At 56.1% G+C, this 19,542-nt stretch overlaps 7 protein-coding genes across 7 annotated transcripts; 6 read left to right on the forward strand and 1 right to left on the reverse strand.

Annotated features, from left to right (window-relative positions):
- Positions 1-57: 57 nt before the first annotated feature.
- IE81DRAFT_319964 (ribosomal protein S28e) lies at positions 58-1,324 on the reverse strand. The gene is made up of 4 exons (XM_025512879.1): positions 1,179-1,324; positions 1,093-1,106; positions 281-438; positions 58-194 (listed from the first exon to the last, which is right to left on the reverse strand). The coding sequence occupies exons 1-4, from the start codon at positions 1,198-1,200 to the stop codon at positions 182-184; spliced, it is 207 nt and encodes a 68-aa protein (XP_025372833.1). The 5' UTR covers positions 1,201-1,324; the 3' UTR covers positions 58-181.
- Positions 1,325-1,712: 388 nt separating this feature from the next.
- On the forward strand, positions 1,713-2,843 carry IE81DRAFT_327889 (ribosomal protein S7; the record flags this gene model as incomplete). The annotated part of the gene is made up of 3 exons (XM_025515090.1): positions 1,713-1,778; positions 2,164-2,327; positions 2,453-2,843. 3 exons carry the CDS (start codon positions 1,713-1,715, stop codon positions 2,841-2,843), a joined length of 621 nt encoding a protein of 206 aa, XP_025372834.1.
- Positions 2,844-5,195: 2,352 nt separating this feature from the next.
- On the forward strand, positions 5,196-8,613 carry IE81DRAFT_319968 (hypothetical protein). The gene is made up of 11 exons (XM_025512880.1): positions 5,196-5,692; positions 5,784-5,881; positions 5,988-6,064; positions 6,132-6,353; positions 6,425-6,465; positions 6,538-7,440; positions 7,515-7,529; positions 7,596-7,734; positions 7,818-7,879; positions 7,954-8,009; positions 8,084-8,613. The coding sequence occupies exons 1-11, from the start codon at positions 5,387-5,389 to the stop codon at positions 8,220-8,222; spliced, it is 2,058 nt and encodes a 685-aa protein (XP_025372835.1). The 5' UTR covers positions 5,196-5,386; the 3' UTR covers positions 8,223-8,613.
- Positions 8,614-10,431: 1,818 nt separating this feature from the next.
- Positions 10,432-12,287, forward strand: IE81DRAFT_319972 (hypothetical protein). The gene is made up of 2 exons (XM_025512881.1): positions 10,432-11,003; positions 11,231-12,287. The coding sequence occupies exons 1-2, from the start codon at positions 10,814-10,816 to the stop codon at positions 11,878-11,880; spliced, it is 840 nt and encodes a 279-aa protein (XP_025372836.1). The 5' UTR covers positions 10,432-10,813; the 3' UTR covers positions 11,881-12,287.
- Positions 12,288-13,451: 1,164 nt separating this feature from the next.
- On the forward strand, positions 13,452-17,435 carry IE81DRAFT_165551 (hypothetical protein). Its single transcript, XM_025510570.1, has 15 exons — positions 13,452-13,704; positions 13,769-13,843; positions 13,912-13,998; positions 14,064-14,784; positions 14,853-14,932; positions 15,016-15,522; positions 15,599-15,625; positions 15,691-15,723; positions 15,796-16,031; positions 16,123-16,209; positions 16,275-16,357; positions 16,426-16,529; positions 16,587-16,767; positions 16,845-17,238; positions 17,304-17,435. The coding sequence occupies exons 1-14, from the start codon at positions 13,624-13,626 to the stop codon at positions 17,138-17,140; spliced, it is 2,598 nt and encodes an 865-aa protein (XP_025372837.1). The 5' UTR covers positions 13,452-13,623; the 3' UTR covers positions 17,141-17,238; positions 17,304-17,435.
- Positions 17,086-17,724, forward strand: IE81DRAFT_319976 (hypothetical protein). Its single transcript, XM_025512882.1, has one exon. It carries the CDS (start codon positions 17,163-17,165, stop codon positions 17,544-17,546), a length of 384 nt encoding a protein of 127 aa, XP_025372838.1. The 5' UTR covers positions 17,086-17,162; the 3' UTR covers positions 17,547-17,724.
- A 335-nt stretch (positions 17,725-18,059) lies between these two features.
- Positions 18,060-19,537, forward strand: IE81DRAFT_308826 (Ribokinase-like protein). Its single transcript, XM_025512383.1, has 3 exons — positions 18,060-18,701; positions 18,799-19,246; positions 19,319-19,537. Exons 1-3 carry the CDS (start codon positions 18,144-18,146, stop codon positions 19,336-19,338), a joined length of 1,026 nt encoding a protein of 341 aa, XP_025372839.1. The 5' UTR covers positions 18,060-18,143; the 3' UTR covers positions 19,339-19,537.
- Positions 19,538-19,542: the final 5 nt, after the last annotated feature.

The following is a 19,542-nucleotide window of genomic DNA, read 5'->3' on the forward strand; positions in this document are numbered from 1 at the left end:
ATTGCGTGTGGGTGAACGTCAAGAGACGAGCTTGCGAAATGCGTGCGACTGTGTTGTGCGCACGTCTTCGGGCGGTGGTGTACATGTTTTGTGAGTGACATGAGTTTGTCTGGCCGTCTTTTGTTGGGAAGACGCTACCTCTGAGATTGCACGGAAACCGAGTTGCAGAACGCATGCTTGCTTAGCGCAGACGACTAAAAGATAGAGGGCAAAGAGGAAAGGTCCATCAATTCGATGCGCTACTTTGGGAGTGCGGAGGAGAAGTGTCAAAAAGACTCACCGTGCCTCACGCTCGGACTCGAGCAATGCAAGAATGTCATCGACCTTGCAAGGACCCTTGACGTTTCGGATGATGCTTCGGCTAGCGTCGTCCATCATCTCGACTCGGACCTGAATGACCTGACCTCTAGAACCGGTGCGGCCCATCACCTTGACCACCTATTCGCCGAAAGCAAGAGCGAGCGCAAGAACTATGTCAGCTTCGTATGTCAGAAGCCATGCGGGCACGTAAAGGGACTGAGCACGGGAATTCCGACCATGGTCATGGTGACTGGCCGGAAGCGCTTGAGCGCCCGGCGCCTTCGCTCAACGCTAGAGGGTGCCATGCTACCGCATTCTCTCCGCCGCCTCACTTGTATATCCCTTCGACTGCACAAAGCCCAAACTTTGCGCGTAGTCCCTCACTTCCTGGCGACCGCAGTCCGTTGCTGCGAGGTGCGTCCTACATCGCTGCTTCAAGCACCGTGTTGGGCATGCAACAGCGCAAGGAACGAGCCTCCGCAAGGTCTTCGGCGGCGAGAATTTCTGGGACACGATACAAAGCTACAACACCGTGCTAGACCTTGTCTTGCCTTTGAAGCTCTGCCGATGAGCCCTTGCTACTATCTCGAAGGTCCCCCCGCCTTGCCCTCAGCATACTACATGGGCACCCCTGAAAAGGGGTCCGGTCCAGCCACCTTCCTCCTTCGCCACAAAAGGGTCCCGCTCTCGGTCGTGCGCATCGCGAGCACCAGCGCAATGACACCATCCATGCTGCAGACTACCGGGCCCATAAAGCGCGGACGGAGATCCCGACTAAGGCTGAATACTGACCTTGGCGAGTTTGACTGAAAAGGACAGAGAGTCAATAGGTCAGCATGTTGAAAGTGTACGTTGCAAATGAGACACGCAGTACACACCTGTTGTCTTTGAGGACTCCATCTTCGATTACGATCGACTGTGCAGCGTAGGTGTATCCAGAAGTACTCGAAGAGTGTTGTGCGAGTAGTGAGGTCAGTGTGAGGGTCGGTGTCGTAGATGACAGGGGGTTTGAGTGATCAACTTGGCTCACGATGTCTGTGGCCTGCAGCCACGCGGGCTTCTCAGGCTTGCATCCGACTGCGCCGCACCGCGCGGCACCACGCTTGTCAGCCAGGCCGCCCTCATGGCCGCAGCTTCCTGCATGCAGACTTCTCGCGCGAAATTCGCGCGTGAGGCTGACGCACAGGGCCACGTGGTTTCTTCCCTGACGGACGCGCGATGCAGCGGCATGTACACGGAGCTTCTCGAGCTGCCACTCGGGGTCAAGCCGTAGCACCTCACACATTCCAGCACCAACACCTACCACCTAGAACCGACACATTGCGCTTCGACGCTTACCTTCACGTCAACACAGCAAGCGGCTGCCTCAGGATCTTCTACTTGGATAACCGGCACATCCCATACCAATTAAAATGGCTCGTCAAGGTGTTCCCAAGGACATCGCTGCCCTCTCTCTCCCCAACCAGGGCTCTGTCAAGGTGCGCATCTTTGGGCAGGCTAGCTGGTCTCTCGGCAGATAGGTGGATGACGGGGGAGTCATACATTAGCAGGGAGGCAGCGACCTGGGTCACCAGGCGAAGTGTGGTGTGCAGCAAACGCGCACCGCAAGTCGGCTGGTATTTCTCACGAGGGCCTCGTGCTTGGGACTGGGCTGCGGTCCCAAACGGGGACTTACAGAAGCAGCACTGAGCTGCAAGATTGCACGGTTCACGGTGCAGCGTGGAGGATGGAGGTTTGGCGGCTTGCTAGGGCTTTAGCGCTCCACTGCAGAGGATTACTGTACGGGATGGGGATGAAGATATCAGTGTGCCCCTTGAATGCTCGAGGGCTCCAAGCTGACGCGATGATCTCACCCATTTGCAGCTCTTTGGCAAGTGGGACTTCACAGAGGTTGAGGTCAAGGACATCTCCCTCACCGATTACATTCAGCTCCGTCACGCTGTCTACACCCCTCACACTGCTGGCCGATATGCCAAGAAGCAGTTTCAAAAGGCCAACCAGCCCATCGTCGAGCGATTGGTCAACGCGTGAGTATCAGCCGCTTAGAGTGCAGGGCATGTAGTGATTGTTCAACTCGGCTGTTGAGGGGTGGCTGGCATGACATGCAGCCCGAAGTTGTCGCTTACCCAGCTCGAGTGATCTCGATTCGCAGTCTGATGATGCACGGTCGCAACAACGGAAAGAAGCTTATGGCAGTGCGCATCGTCGCTCACGCTTTCGAGATCATCAACCTCCTCACCGATGCCAACCCCATTCAAATTCTTGTCGACGCCATCGTGAACACTGGTCCTCGTGAAGACTCTACCCGTATCGGCTCTCAAGGAACTGTCAGGCGTCAAGCTGTTGATGTCAGTCCCTTGCGCCGTGTCAACCAGAGCTTGACTCTGATCACCACCGGTTGCCGCGAGAGCGCTTTCCGCAACGTCAAGAGCATCGCAGAATGCCTCGCCGATGAGCTCATCAACGCCGCCAAGGGCTCTTCCAACTCTTACGCCATCAAGAAGCGTGACGAGGCTGAGCGTGTTGCTCGCTCTAACCGATAAAGGGCTTTTGTTCTTCTTCTGGGATGGATTTTTGGAGAGGGCTCGTATTGGCTACGTTGCAGGAGACTGGCGCGAATAGATGCACTTGCTCCACAATAGCTGATGACGCGACTGGTTTTGGTCTGCGTGTATGCGCAGATCCAGGCTTGACGCGAGGGCATCGAACTGGGTGTCGCTGTCTCTCCATAACTGCAGACCGGACAAATGTACTCAAGACTTTTCTGCGCATGGTGGAGCATCACCACGCCGTCTGCCTTCTCCCGACTTCTTCTTTTGTCACTTTTTCCCATCCCCTTTCTGGACGCTCATTCAGCATGAGCGTCCACTATGCATGTATACGTTCACGAGTGTCTCACGCCCCAACCCCATGCAACACACAGCAAACTCACAAAAGAAATCAAGAATCTACCGATATAGCCTGCGGTAGACGCACGTGCTTGCTGTGGGGGCGTAGATGACGAGCGCGAAAGCGATTGGAAGAGCCGAACACCGCCTCTTCGTGCCAGGACATCCAAGTCGTGCGGGTCACTTGTGAGTGCTGGCCATCTGCCAGTTTCGGAGAGTGGCGCATATCGTAGCCAGATGCGAAAGCTGCACACCTGATCGGTTCCGCGATGCGAGCGGAGCGGTCATCGCGTGGTGAGCGTGGTGAGCATTATTCCAGTCAACTATTGCTTGCGGTTTCGGCTGGACCTGCGGATACTCGCGCAAGAGGCCTTGAGACGAGGCGACTGACAGAAGAGTTTCGATGCAAAAGCCTGGCTGACGGGAAAAGGCGGCGGCGCCACCACACATCACCCGCAGTGCAGGCATTCGTCAAGGCGGAGCGTGGAAAGGTTCGATTGAGACCATCCACTCCCCACGACGAGTCAATGGCTTGCTGAAGGTCTTGCATCAGTCAATCGTGAAGCGTGACAGCCGAGGTGCGGATCCAATCAAGGGTGGAAAATTCATCACGAGCCACACTTCTACGTCGGACGCGGCTATGCCGTGTTGATGCATCACAGCTCGACGAAGAATTGCCTAATAGTCGTGAGTGCGAGTGCCTGATGTGTATCCGAGCCTGCAGCCCAAGAGTGACTAGATTCACAATTTTCGAAAGCCTGCGATCGACCGCTTCCGCCTCTCATCATACTCGGCGAGATGTGCGAAAAGCTGCGGCTTTGCTGAGTCAGTCTGCTGCTCTCTTTGACAGTTGCATGCGCACCTGATTTGAGTGTGCGCGAAGCATTGCGTACAAGCTGACCGGGGCTAACGGTGAGAGTCTCTGACCCGTGCTGGGCTTGCGGTTCAGCTCAGTCGAGCGTCAGAGGCTGGCGGATCCGGACGATGCGGGTGCGTCACGGTTCGTGATTAGCATCGTCGATCCAGCGTGACATTCCCAGGGCAGATTGCTGTTCGCGTGCTGGCGATCAAGCTATAGGCACTTGTGACGCCTTACTCCAATCATCGTGAATCACAAACATCTCCGAGTCGATCGAAGTCATCGCTTGGTGGCGTGCTCGACACACGCAAGTGATGAAAGGCACGTTTTTTGCACGATGCTACTACTATGACTTTGGACCCCCTGACCATGGCTTTATCATGATCGATGTGAGGATGATCCTGCGATCCTGAATGATGTTGGAACACATTGCTTGCGTTCGGAGCAGGTGCATGGCGATCGCAATGCTGCATGCTCGATCCTGCTACTGAGAATGTGATTCGTCTTGAGCGCCCACGCTGGTGGTGTTGGCGGCGGAGAGCTGGAGCTGGCTGCGACGAGGCGTGTGGACTGTGAAAGCACCAGCTAGGTCACGAATCATCAATCAAACGAATCAGTGAATGTGAAAGTACGAGAGAGTGAAGCAGCAGAGGCTCGGCCGCGGATCGACTCGCGGCGGGCCGACTTTAGTGCCGGGCGCCGTTTTTGCCGGTCTGACTGCTTGCATGCCCTGCCTGCCTGCCGCCTGCCTTCATACGCGGCTAATGTCAGTCGTGAGTGGTGAGTTGCGTGCGTCCCTGCCATGATCGAGCCATCCATGTGCTGCTAGCCTAGCCATATGCCGCCAACAGCAACACCGGTTGCATAGAACTCGTGATTATTCACGTACGATTGGGGCGAGGCGAATCACGACCATACGCATCAATAATAGTGGGACACTCACCTCTGTCTTTTGCTGCGGAGGCGAATCGCTGATCCCAGCACTGCACGACCTTCTCCTTGAAATCAAAGCCTCCTCGGCCTCCTGCACTCGAGCTCGAGCCTTGTCAGAGACTCTAAGCGGCCCCGCCGTCTGCATCCTGCCGCCCTGCGATGCTGTCTGCGCGTACCACATTATTGGACAAAAGTTGATGACGACGCCCCCCCCCCCCCCATCGCGCTCGTCGCTTGCGTGCAGACTCATTTCAGTCACACTCGGTGTGGAAGGAGCTCGGGTCACGGCGTCATCATCGCAACTGTCGCATCTGGAACCTGTATAGCTGCTTTACGGAATCGCAGGGCACGTCAGCAATTACGCCTCATCTCAGTAGGCAAGTGAAACACTGGCCGTACCAACAGCATGCCTCCGACCAAGGAGAGGAGACCGCCTTGCGACAGGTTCACAGACGCTTCAGCCACGGCCATCTCTTCTGGCTTTGCAGCTGTCATGGCCCTAGGTCCACAGCCAGCGGGTCCAGGAGACAAGATCACTTCACATCCCAGATCGAGCGCATCGGGATCCCCAGACATGTCTCCTGCTCAAGCTTCCATCCTATTTCCATCCTACTGCGACCCTGCTCCGAGACCGCCCTCAACTGGCAACAGAGATCGCTCGCGCAATTTAGCTGAAGAGGTAGATGGAGAAGACGACTCGGATGCGGATGAGGTACGTTGTGGTTCGTGATAGCATCTCCCCTCGGCAGGCAGGCAGACCACGTCCTGACCCTGCAAGACTTGGCTGCGCTTCCCACGCGCAGGACGAAGGGCGAGATGGCGAAGTGCAAGGCGATGACAAGCCGAATGGCCGCCAAAAGGTGGCTGGAAACAAGAAGCGCAAAGCGACCGGCATAGAGGCGTGAGTGTACGCTGGACTGGAACGCACAGTAATTGAGAGGTGTCGCGATGTGCTTGCTGACTCGAGGTGAGATGCGAAATCCGTCCATGTTGTATGCGCCCGACAGCTCTGCGGATGACCGCAAGGCGCAGAATAGAATCGCCCAGCGCGAATTTCGCCAGCGCAAACAGCAGTACATCCGAGGTATGTCGTATTGTCATCATCAGCCTTCAGAGATGAGAGGAGCCACTGAATTCTTGTCGTCTTGCAGCTCTCGAGGCTCGCGTGGAGCTCCTCTCTTCGGATCACGACACCCAAGTGGACAGGCTCCGATGGGCCCTCAGAGGCTTGCTGAGCGAGAACAACCTCTTGCGTTCCATGCTTGGCAATTTTGCTGGGTTCATCGGCGATAGCATGCTCGGCGGCCCTCTGCAGAAAGCAGGCATGGACCGCGCCACTCTTGAGGAGCTCATAAGCACACGAAGCGAGAAGAGTGAGTCGGCTGTAGGGACAATTCAACTTGTGCCCCACGTGCTAAGCTCGCTCCCATGCTGGATCGCGCAGCGATGACCGAACGCTGGCAGCACTGGCCTGGCGCTAAAGAGGTCAGTGAAGCGAGGATTGATTTCGAAAGCTTGACTTGCTCATTTTGACGGCTTCGCTTCATCTTCTCCCAGAGCGAAGCCCTAAAGCAACTGCGCTTGGACGCTAAGCTGCCACCTGAGGGTCTGCCTGAAAGCTCACGCCTGCCCAAGCCTCGAGCGGAGGAGCAACTAGACGTGACCGCCCACAAGAACGGCTCGGCGTCAAAGAAGCGCAAAGCAAGCGCTGAATCAGCTCAAGACTCTTCTCAGAGCTCGAGGGACAAGTCTCCACCACAAGCCACCAATCTTTCCGATCTCTTCAGTATGGGACCAAAGAGGGCAATGAGCCCGGGAGGCAGCACCACGCTGCCTACGCAGCCAGTGCCAGCGGCTACGACCGCGCTTCCTTCCGCTTTGATGACAAGTTCTGAAGAGGCTGGCTTCCACTTTTCACCCAGAGACTTTGGGTTAGGAGGCTTCTCCGCCACGTCCAGTTCAGGCACCAGCTCATGTCTGAGCTCTTTCAATATGGGTGACACCGACGCGCTCTTGGCTGGTCTCTTTGGAGAAGGACCCATCGCTTCGACGGCTGTGCAAAGTCGATCAATCTCTAGTCTTGCCACTGCTCCACAAGACTCGCCTTTCGGGCTCGCTGTGCTCGATGCGCACAAGTCTGGAGACGACAGCAGGAAGCCCGAGGTTGTATCCGCCGCCTCGTCGGATCCTAGCCCGTTCGCAGCCTCGCTCCCGCATGGTCACAATTTCGACTCAGATTTCCCTTCCGAGAGATGGCAGTACCTCATCCATCGTATGAACGCTCAGCGTAAACAGTTTGGACGACACGACTTCATCGCAACGTTGCCAGGAGTTGACACCGAAAAAATCATCAAAATATCAGCCGCGGATCGAGCAAGATTGGATGCGGCCACGTTGGTGCCGCCAGGGCGTGTGCGCTCGCCCCAGGAAATTTCGGACGTGGCCGAAGCTGCAGTACAAGTGAGCAGCCCCGATTCGCTCAATTATGGGCCATTCATGCTCTGACGCCATTCTCTGCTCGTCGTACACTGTAGATGATATATCATCTTGTGCGCCTAGCTTCTTGATAGTTCGACGCATTCGCTGCCGCTGAACCATTCCCCTCTGACTCGCAGAACAATTTTCAGCGGAATCGCTCTTATGCTCTGCCCGAGATCATGAGGCACTCGGTCATCCAGCGCAAGGTTCCGCATGACAAGCTTTTGGACGCCATACCGTTTCCTGGAGTCCGCGACAACTTGATTCTCAAGGAGCGTGAGTAATGTGCTCGTCGGTCGAAGGTGGTTTGACGTTTTAAAATTTGCTGAACATGACGGACGTTGCTCTGGCGCCATCAGATGAGTACAATATTGAAGAAGTCATTATTGGTCTGACAGAGTACACCCGATTACATGGCGAAGTGAGTCATGTGCTGGTCATACAACCCGCATGATGCATGTCGCAGAGGCTCATGCTTGGCATTCTTTGTTCCAGGACCCGATGTTGATGGCATCTTGGGAGCTCGAGCTGCCCTTCATGATCCAGTACCCGTGAGTCTCACTGGTGCCCCAAGCTTGCACACGCTTGTTCGGCCAGGGAACTGACCGAGCTTTGTCACCTACAGCGAGCTGGTCGACGAGCTGTCTCTCATCAATACAAACAGGTGGAGAAGCACTCGCCACGAGTCTAATATCGATCCCAGCTCCTTGATAAGCTGGAAGGCGCAGAAAAGAGCCGCTAAAGGGACAGGCAGCACTTTTTGAGCGTTTGCATTGATTCTGATTGCGAGGCGTGAAAGACTCTAGCCCCCTGTTTTGATCGATCATTCCATTCGAAAGGGCGAGATCAAAAGGGCTCCGCCGTCTTGCTACTTGTATTGTAACCGCATTATTGTATCATTTTCACGCGGCGGTAACAGTAAACGGCGCGCACGCTGAGTACAATCGTTTGAGCTACAAGACCTTCAAGACACTCTGACTCAAGACTGCTCAACAGTCACGAGTCCACAAAGCTTATCTACATCATGGCATGCAGTGTACGAAGGTAGTCTGCTCAAACTGGACTGTCCGCACCGTACCGCCGCTGCCAGATCGCAGATATGCCAAGGCCTCCCGCGACGCGCTACCCGCCAACCTGTGAGCGTGAGACGCCTGGGCAGCAGATTCTACGTCCGGCTGATTTGAGAGCGCGCCATGAAAGGGCAGGACTCAATCGAGCAGCAGGACTGCAATGCAACCCTTTGTCCGTGCGCGATCGTGTGCGGAGCGAGGTCGAGCGGCGGCGCACGTGTAATATGAAATCAAGAGTGGCGGAAGTGTACTGTGCATGCGGTGTTCTTCCACATCAGAGACGTACTCGATCGTGAATGGAGCCACGCAGCGCATTTCAGAGCGTAAACACGAGACCCGCTGCCTTCTCGATCCGGCGGAGCGGAAAGGTGCTTTGGAAGACTCATCAGAGAGGTATGACGAAGGGTGGTAACCGCCGTTTTCGCAACTCGCGAAGGACCGACTGCTGGTGGATGATTCGGAATCAGGGACCCTACCTATTGATTGGTCCACGCAGGGGGGGGGGGGGGGGAAGGGAATCAACGTGAATGGATCGAGTGGTGGTTACGGGGCGCGGGCGGGAAAGAGGCTGTGCGGCTGATCTTCGTCCAGATTTGAATCGACGGATGGGAACAGTATACCAGATCTGTGGAGATGGTGCGCTCTCGTCTGTATCTACCCGGCCTTGATTCGGCAATCGTCAATTAAGCCACTCGGCATTCATCATCAGAAGCTTGAACGTCGCAGCTGCCGCTGGTGGTGATGGCGGCATCGCAGGTCGCTGCAGCATGGACGAACTACACGTCTGAGCACGTCTGTCTGGACAGATGCGGTCGGGGCAAAGGCACTCATCGTGACTGTTGTATATCGTGTACTGTATGTAGGCACGGCGTGTCCGCAGCACAGCACCGCCGCCGAACCGGTTCCCGACCATGCATAGCGTGAGCATGTGTGTAACCTTTTATAGCAACCGTCGCTTCGTGTTGCACGCACGGCTGACGTGCGTACATGCTGCAGCCAGCAGGAGCATATGCTGTACGTGCAGATGATTGCGCTCCAAACACGTACGCGACTTGGTTGCGACTGCAGCAGCAGCAGAGGTCTTGAAGCAGCCATGCAGCAGCATGCGTCACGCGCGGGTGCCGATGCTTGCACCGCCCCGCCGCTCCGTCACGAGTACTGGGGTCCAACTTGGCAGCAGCACGATTTCTATGCCTGGAATTTTAGTAATGCGCTGAGGGGAGCGTTGATGAGCACCTTGAGCAGGCCAGCAGCAGGCCGAGTGACCAGCTGCATGGCGCCCAGTAGGCTGGCTGCTCGTGCATGCTGTGCTGTCAGACTAAACCGAGCCAGGCAGACGTCAGACGCTCGGTAACGAAGGTACCATGGGGAGGGGAAGAGGAAGGGGAAGGGGGCATGAAGGTGAGAGGAGAGAACCCGTGCCAGCAGCTATCATGCAGGGACATATTCAGCGCGGGGACGAGTCGTGCGCTCCAGCTTACTCACGACTCACGACTGTACACTCGGCTGTACCTATCCAGTCTACCGCCGCGGTGCCATACCATAGGCGCAGTGCGCGTTTCATATCGCATGGAACACACAGCATCTCACGCCTGCACACTCAATCACACTCTTGACTCTGGCGCGGCTATTGGCATCCGTGCGCGCGCTCCTCCGCGCGAAGCACCATATGATATCGATCGTCGAGCTAGCAGCAGTCTGCAGTCACAAGTCAACTCAAACTCAAGACTGCTGTGCCTCTTTTATTCCACCCGGCATGGCTGCGCGCTGCATGCATGCTGATGAGCTACAGCCAGCCCCCCGCCGTCGCGAGGGGCCAGTCGCGGTACCGGACTCGAATACGCGCGCGAACAGCTATAAGCTGTGACTGCGTGAGTCGCGCTGCATCAGGGCCTGCTGTCGCGTAGGGCGCAGCAGTCATGAAACGCAAAGTCGTGAGTAAACTTATCGCTCCACCTCTTCATCCAATTCCAGCCTCACATCACTCCTACTGACTCGATCGGCCTTCATCTTCGCTCGTCTCCAAACGCTCGCTCTCTTCCTCGCTTCCACACCCACTAATTTGCGATCCTCACCTTCGCTCGTCTTCTCGGCCACGCAAGTCCCTCGTCCAATCCACCACACTATCAAAAGGCGTTCTCATCCAGAGCCACCGAGACAACTTGTTGCCAAGCTTCTCCAACACGTGACGGTGCTCGTCCGACACTGAGTAAAGCTTATCGCAGCTCGCCAAGAGCTCATCGTTGCGTACAGACGCATTTCGGCTGCACTGCAACGCTATCACCATGTCGGCATCGCTTCCTCTTCTCTCCCCCCTCGTAACGCGCATCATTGAGCTGTCAGGCTTCCCACCTCAGCTCAAGACCAGAGACATTCAGGCCATCTTTGCCCAGTGGGAGGATGATCGCGGCGGCTTCAAGATCAAGTGGGTAGATGACACCACTGCTCTCGTAATCTTTGCCGATGCTGCTACTGGTGAGTCTTGACTCTAATGCCGATGCCTGTTGTGGGGAGGACCACCCAAGCCCAGCATACACGCTTGCGTTTTGAGCTCCTCGACGCTGTAAGTTGGAGCACTGCTGGATGTCAGTGTACGCGCGCTGGTGCTATTCTGCGCGGCGCCGCCCCTCGACATTTGTGAACATCACCTAGTCAGGGAGCCTGAAAGGCTAACGGCAAAACCTGCTCTACCTCATTTGCAGCCAAACGCGCCTACCTGCACACTCTCATGTCACCACCACCTTCGCTCATGAACTCGACGGGTATCTCGGCCAAGGTGCGCCCTTACGATGGGGACGATGCTTCTTCGATCATCGCGTCAGTTCAAAACAGACCTAGAGGAAGATCTAACGCAGGCGCTGTAGCCGAGCCAGCATACGGAGGTTCTCCCTCTGCGAGTCCCGCGCAGGCAGTTGCCAGTCCGCGCTCCGCCAATCGAGGTCTTCAGAGTCTCGGACATCGTCGCGCGGGCAGTGGAAGCAATCCTTCTAGCTTGCCACCTAAGCCCTTGGCCGCTGCCCTGTACGATGCAGCAAACGGCGGTCCAAGTCCCGCTCACCACCTTGCCAATGCAGTCGCAGCCGAGGAGGAAGCTCACGGCCCGGAGGCTCTTGCTAGCATTCAAGCCGCGGGCGGAGTCCTTCCTGGCGCATCTATCAACCCCAACGGAAGTAAGAGCACCAGTCCTCGCGCCGCCCCTTCCATTCCAGGAGCACCAGCCTCTCTGCCTCCAAACCCTCTCGCTGCTGCTTCTCAGGCTCGCACCTCTCCACAAACTTCCAAGTTGGGAGCGGCCGCTGACATTGTTAGCGCAACCCCGTCTGGAAGCTCGGCTGGTCGTGTTGGCGCCTAGGCCAGGCCCAGCTCTAGACTTGTGCGTCGGACTTTACAGTCTTGCAGCACGACCTTGAAACGGCCCCAAGCAACCTTTTGTGGCAGCGCAAGTGCACATTGCGCACCCATCAACACTCTTTCATTGTCAAGCTTAGAGTGGTCCGAATCCTCAGGGGCGCGACTGATGAAGACGAGCGCGCGGTGACCCAATATCTCACAGGCTTGACTTCCCCACAGATCCTCCCATCCCGCGCATTCTACGCAACATCGCCTGTCCACTTGCTTCGCTGTGACAGACCATCCTTTTCTGTCTTGTATCAATACAGCCGCCAAGTTCCACAACAACAAGCATTCATCGAAGACGCAGATACGCAAGAGGGCAATACAGCAGATTGAATTGTCGGTCAAGGAATTGAAGCAGACGCACTTTTGATCGCGCACTCCGCCAAGCGCATCGTCGCTGCGCTCTTCCGTCTGCTTGCTGATAAGTCGTCAGGGTCATGTGTCAGAAAGCGCGAGTATGAAACTTGACTTTGCCGGCGCATGCGCGCCTCCTTTCTGCTCGACGTAGAGCTTGCAAGCTGTCCCAAGGAGTGGTTGTGAAAGCATCGTTCCAGACTGCAGCCATCAGTAGGCTTGAGATGGGGTCACTTGGCAGCTTAGATTTTTGACTTGCATTGCACGTCAAGAGCGATGACCAAGTCGTCTTCAAAGAAAGAGGTCGAGCAGAGAGGCCTGTGATGGCAGGGCGAGGCAGGAGTCAATGCGCCTGAACGCATGCCTGCAAGAAGATGCACGTGATGCTGCGCAGACCAGTAAGGATGCACCCAGGATTAGACTCGTGACTGCGTGCATGGCTCTTGACTTGAGGCGGCCCTCTCTCTCCAAATTACGCCACCATCACCTCTGCTTCCTGATGGTGCATCCACCGTTGCTAACGATCATCCGTTCAGAGCGAGAAGTCGATCCGCGACTTTCACATCAGAGCTTGACTTCGTCATGCCTCCGTCAAGCTCATCACAGAGCGGCACCCCTCTCATCTCGTCCTTCTTTCAGAAGAAAGTGAGCGGTACGGCTCCGTCAGCGAACGGAGGCACGTCTTCCATCGCGTCAGAGCGCTTGCAGGTCAGCAGGGCCGCAGGACTTGGGCATGGTGGCGGGGCGGAAGAGGAAGAAGGGCCTTCGAAAGTGCCCAGAATCGAGCATGGCCGCAATAGCGCTGGTGCAGCTCACCGCGCCGCGTCTGCGCAGGCGAAGGCGGCTCAGCGAGAGGCGAATCGCGCAGCTCAGCGTGACCGGTGGTGCTTTGATGCACAGGCCCCTGCTCATCATCAAGAAGGCGCTGTGGGGGTGCAAAGCGCTTCCAATTCGAATGCCGAGTCCTTCAGAAGGTTGCAGCTGCGCAAGAGGCTTCTAGGTCCGCATGACCCGCTTAGTCGGCAAGCATCGTACGGCCGTGAACGCGGAAGCCTGAGCGTCGGCGACTCCCGCGAAGACCTCGAAAACGGTTTGGCGGACGAACAGCAGGAAGCCGTTGATGTATTGGACGATCGGGATGACGAGGACACATCAAGTCGATTGAGCAAGTATGCGGCACCTCAGGCGCAGGCCACTGCGACGGGGAAGAGCGCGTCGAGAGGCAAGGCGAAAGAAAAACAAGCCCAGGATGGTGTCGTGTACACGCCGCTAGAGAAGCAGATAATTGCACTCAAAGCGCAGTATCCTGGTGTGTTGCTAATCATAGAGGTGAGTCAAGCTCTACATGGACCCCTGTGCCGGCCATTGGTCTAAAAGAACATGCGCCGGCACTGTTTCTACTCTTGCGCGGCAGGTGGGCTACAAGGTGGGTCAGCTGCCCGGCTTTCCCGATGTATCTCTACGGAGGTTGACTGACTCCGCCGTCTCAGCTCAAATTCTATGGTGACGACGCCCGCATAGCCAGTCGAGAGCTGAGCATCATGTGCTTTCCCGAGAAGAATCTGGTAAGGGATGACCATGCCTGTCGTGCTGGATTGGCGCGGCGCTGATGATTGCCCGCTCTCAAGTATAGATGACCGCCATGATCCCTGTTCATAGGCTCCATATACACGTAAGGCGCCTCATTTCAGCAGGCTATAAAGTTGGCGTTGTCAGGCAAGTGAGTCCCAACGTGCAAAGCAGTGTGGTCAAGGGGCCTGATGAGCAAACCTCATTCGCCTTCAGACTGAGACCCGAGCTCTCAAGGCAGCATCCGCAAACGCTTCTGCACCATTTGCGAGGGAGCTGACCGCTTTGTATACTGCTTCGACGTGGGTGGACGACTTGTCCTCCGATGCGAGCTCTTCTGCTGCCGCGGTTCATGAGGAGCACGGATTCTCGAATCCTGCAGCACAGAGAAGTCTGCTTGCCATAGTTGAAAAGTCTGAAGGGGGCAACGGACGTGACGACCGCGTCGCCGTTGGGCTCATCGCCGTCCAAGCTGCGACAGGCAGCGTGACGTACGATCAGTTTCAAGACGGACTGACGCGACAGGAGCTGGAAACAAGACTGGCACATTTGCAACCCGCAGAGGTGTTGAGGCCTTCAAGACTTACACACCAGACGGAAAAGATGATTCGCTTCCTTGCATCGACTCAAGTCGGCGGCCCAGCTCAAACACGGCTGCGTGTCGAGGAGGTGGAGATGCCACGCACGTATGACGAGGCGTGGCGTACCGTCTCCTCATTCTACGAAGCAGCGCTGTCAACTGAGAGGCGCAGCACACAAGGCGCGTCGCCCAGCGCTGCTTCGGATTCCGACGCCTTGAATAGAGGAAAGTTATTGAGCTTCGCCAAGACTCTGCCCCACCTCGCCCTCGTCGCGCTTGCTGGTACGATTGCGCACCTTGAAAAGTTTGGCTTGACCAATGTCTTTCGGATCGTCACAAATTTTTCCTCCTTCGCTTGTAAGTGTGCAAATGGCAGCGTTGCAACGGAACTGCTCGAAAGCTGATAAAAGTTCTGCATCTGGTAGCTCGAAGTCAGATGCTGTTGACCGGCACCACGCTCCACAATCTAGAGATCTTCAGAAATTCTGATGATGGCAGAGACAGGGTGAGGCCTAAAATCGTGCGGAGCCTTAGGATACCTGGCCTATTCTGACCCGCTGTATGGTTGCCTCGTCTTTCGCCTGTCAGGGGTCTCTCATCTGGCTGCTTGACCGGTGCAAAACGGCATTCGGAAAGCGGTTGTTGCGCAAATGGGTCGCACGACCACTCAATGATCTTGCAGCACTTTCAGACCGCACCGACGCTATCGAAGCCTTGGTGGCCGGGGGAACAGCCGAGCATCCCATCGCGAGTCGTCTGCCCGGCTTACTGCAAGGCCTTCCTGACCTCGAAAAAGGCTTGGCAAGGTTGAGCTATGGCCGCTCACAGCCGACCGAGCTAGCGACGGTGCTTCTCTCACTCCTGAGAGTCTCTCACGAGTTTGAGCAAGTCCAAGACGCCAATGAGCTAGGAATCAAATCTAAGCTGTTAGCGGAGGCTGTGGCTGCACTGCCGCGAGCACGTTCTGCTGTCAAGGAGGCCACGAACGCCATCTCGCTCACGGCAGCGCGAGCAGACAACAAACAAGACCTCTTCGTTGACCCTGAGCGGTTTCCTATTCTGCAAGAATGCAGGGACCTTATCACGAGCTGCGAGGTGCGTTCAGATTGCCTCTCATTGCCGTTCTGTTCTCGTGCAGCTTTCTGATTGCCACTGAGTGCTTCGTTGACAGATTGAGTTACGCTCACATCTTCTTGAGGTGGGCAAAGTCTCGTCTTGCCGGTCTATGCATTGTTGCCTCGCTGACGCGAGCGATTCCTGTAGATCCGCAAAGAAACTCGCATGCCTCGTCTAGAAGTGAGAGTCCCGCTCAGAGTCTAGGTCAAGCTCAGACTGACATACCTTCCACTCCATCTCAATCCGTGTTAGTTCGTGACCGTCAGCAACATCTCGAACCTGTTAGAGATCCGGGTAGCTGATGCCAAGAAGATGCCGGCGACATGGCTTCGTATTTCTGCTACCCAGAAATTTGTGCGGTTCCACACTCCCCAAACCATCAAGCTTCTCAAGGAGAAAGATCGAGCGACGGAGACATTGGAAAAGGAGGCGAATGCAGCATACGACACCTTCGTTCGTGAACTGTGTGCCAGGCACTACACTGAGTTGTGGGTGTGGCGGCCCTCATGTCTGGCGCGAGGATTCGCCGTGACGAAGATCGGGCGCGTACTTATCCGTTTCGACCCTCGATTGATGCAGACGTAACACCATCAGTGGTCTAGCTACCCTTGACGCGTGTCTCTCTCTCGCCAATGTAGCCGCATTGCCAGGCTATCGACGGCCGGTGTGAGTCAAGCATTTTTGCGAAGCCAGTATAGCTTTGTACACACTCCTAACACTCTGCTCTCCAGCTTTCACGATGGAGACGGCGACCTCGAGCTAAAAGGCTTTCGGCATCCAATGAGCGAGGCCCTGGCAGTCTTGGGAGATTATGGTTCGTTCGCTGCATGGCTCGCGCCGTGAGGAACTCGCATGCGACTAATCCAACCTTGCACTCTGCAGTTCCCAACGATGTGTCGCTCGGCGGCAACAGCGCGATGGGAATCCTTTTGACAGGCTCAAACATGGGCGGCAAATCTTCTACAGTTCGAGCTATCGCTTTGATTGTGAGCGGCTTTCCGCTCGCCCTTCATGAGTAGCTTGAGCTGACGCCAGTATGGCAGATCATCATGGCACAAATCGGCAGCTATGTTCCAGCAGACTTTGCCCATCTTCCCCTGCACGATGCGGTGCTCACACGCATGGGTGCAAGTGACGAGCTGGCAAAGGGCCGCTCAACCTTCATGGTCGAAATGGCGGAAACAAAGGAGATCGTCTCCTCTGCCACGAACCGCAGCCTCTGCAGTGAGTCTACTGCGCGGTCGAGTAGACATTCTGAGTGTTCTTTTGAATCTTGCTCATGCATGGATCGTGGATGCCAGTCCTCGACGAACTCGGTCGCGGCACTTCGACCTTCGATGGAACAGCGGTGGCTTACGCAGTCTTGGTGAACTTGATGTCGCGCGAAGCGTCAAGACGTCCCAAGCTTCTCTTTGTCACGCACTTCCATGCACTCGGCAGCTTGGCTGAGCCACATTCGGGCCTGAGCATCCGTGCCATGCACATGGCTGTACTCGAGAACGAAGGGGATCGGAGAGGTCGTGGCATCGATGACCCAAGTCCCTCGGACGTCACCTTCCTGTACAAGCTGCGAGACGGACTGGCCTCTAAGTCGTGAGCAGCATGCAAAGAAGTGTCGCATGCACACAGAGACACTGACTCGCTTCCTCGCCTCTGGCTGGTGCGCTTCGTTTGGCTCCTTGCAGCTTCGGCATTGTGAGTTGCTGGACCGGAAGTACGTAACACTTGCGACATGGCTAATCATCCTCGCTTTCGTGCAGCACTGTGCTGCTCTCGCAGGGCTGCCGAGCTTGCTGCTCGTCAACGCTCAACAGAAGGCTGACGAGCTGGAGCGATGGACGGAAGCACGTACATCTACTTCGCGGAGCGTACGCGCGAGGTTCGCTGTCCGTGACGCTTTTCAGCTCGCGTTCGGGAATGAGGCTGAGCTTCAAGCCAAGCTGAGCAGAGTCAAGCAGGCTGCAAGCGCTCTCGGCTTCTTCGATCCACGATCTGATACGTAGTCTTTGCCTTGGGCTGTGGTCGAGAGAGTATGTATGAATGCTGTCAATCCCACGAGTCAGATGTCTCTACGCCACGCCTCGACCAGCAAGGTCGGTGCACAACTTGTTTGCGTCACTACTAAGATGTCACGCGGAAGATGCTGGGTAGCCGCACACGTGAGCGTGAATTGTCCTTCAACACCTTTTGGGATGCAGCATGTTGGGGGGTGACTTCCGTTTCTTGTCCGTCATACCGAACATTAGAATTTGAAACATGCAGCAAGTCCTCTGCTATTTTCGGGGTCGGAGGCGGGCAGGTTGGTTGTAGGCGCAAGGAAAGAAGGGGCCGCCGGGCACGTGGCCTGGCACGCCTGCATGCCTTCCTGCCCAAGTGCGTGGCTTGTGCGTTGATGCCTTCGCTCACATTCACATTCGTGATTTGCGGTGCGCACGGAGCTCTCTAGCGAGACGTGCATGCAGCTGCGAGAAGAACGTTGAGACTGCCTGCCAGCCAACAAGCAATCGCTTGCTCCACTCCCACCACCACCACCACCCACCTGCAAGAGTCCCGAGCAACTCACTGCTAGCACTTCTCATCACATCTCGATATTGCCCATTATGCCTGGTCAATACGATCTCGTCGCCTTTGGCAACCCGCTGCTGGATATGTCCATTCGCGATGGTGAGGAAGTGCTGAAGAAGTACAACCTCAAGTCCAACGATGCCATTCTGGTAGAGCCTCAGCACGAGAGCATCTACGAGTACATTGTGCAGAATTACAAGGTTCAATATGTGGCTGGAGGTGCAGCTCAAAACACTGCTCGAGCTGCCCAATACATTCTCCCCGAGAAGTCCACCGCTTACCTCGGAGCTGTTGGCAACGACGATCTGGCTCAACAACTCAGAGCTGCCAATGACCGCGAGGGCCTCAGAAGCGCTTACCAAGTTACCCCTGACCACCCTACTGGCTCTTGCGCCGTCGTCATCACGGGCCACGATAGGAGCCTCGTCACGCGTCTCGGAGCAGCCGAGAAGTTCGACAAGGCTCACCTCGAGACGCCAGAGGTCAAGCAGCTCACCGACAATGCCAAATTCTTTTACATGGGCGGCTTCTTCGTCACTCACGGTGCCGAGGTTGGTCTGATTGTGGCCAAGAAGGCAAAGGAGATCGGTGTGGTGAGTGACATTTTGCAGCACCTGCGCTCTCGTGGTGCATCTCCCCTACACACGCCCCCACAACGCTTGCTAATCGATCACTCTTGCATTTTTCTAGCCCTTCTCCTTGAACCTTTCAGCCCCTTTTATCCCGCAATTCTTCACTCAGCAGCTTGATAGCATCATTCCTTACGCCTCGTTGGTCATCGGCAACGAGTCTGAGGCTGTCGCCTACGCCGAGGCTCACAAGCTGGGCACGACGGACCTGTCAGCCATCGCAGAGGCGATTGCCAATTCTCCATCCGAGATCTCCAAGCCTCGCACGGTGGTCATCACCCACGGATCTGAGCCCACCATTCTGGTCGAGGGAGGCAACAAGCCAAGAACCATCCCGACCAAGCAGATTCCCGCTTCGGAGATCGTGGACACCAACGGCGCTGGTGATGCCTTTGCGGGGGGCGTTGTCGGCGCTTTGATCCTCGGAAAGAGCATCGACGAGGCTGTGCAGATCGGACAGAAGCTTGGTGGTATGTGCATCGGTCAAGACGGTCCTCGTCTCAAGTTCCGTGAGTGCCATGATCGGTCTGCTTTCACCATTGTTGTCCCGCACGCTGATCTCGCGCTCATTGCTTCTCCAGCTAAGGAGCAGGTCGTCTAGGCCGTGGCACTTACAATTTGGTCCCGCCTCCCGAGAACCTTCCCACATGCGTAAACACTTGTAACAGTATTCAACATACCGCTGTTAGACACTTCAATGCTCAGCTGTCCTGTCCCAACCTCGCAAACCCCATCACGTATTCACGAGCTCAACGCACGTTTCCCAAAACAATGTCAATGTTCAGGCAAGTAGCACAGACTCATC

This window comes from Ceraceosorus guamensis, assembly GCF_003144195.1.
Source record: "Ceraceosorus guamensis strain MCA 4658 unplaced genomic scaffold IE81scaffold_4, whole genome shotgun sequence".
Classification (NCBI taxonomy): Eukaryota; Fungi; Basidiomycota; class Exobasidiomycetes; order Ceraceosorales; family Ceraceosoraceae; genus Ceraceosorus; species Ceraceosorus guamensis.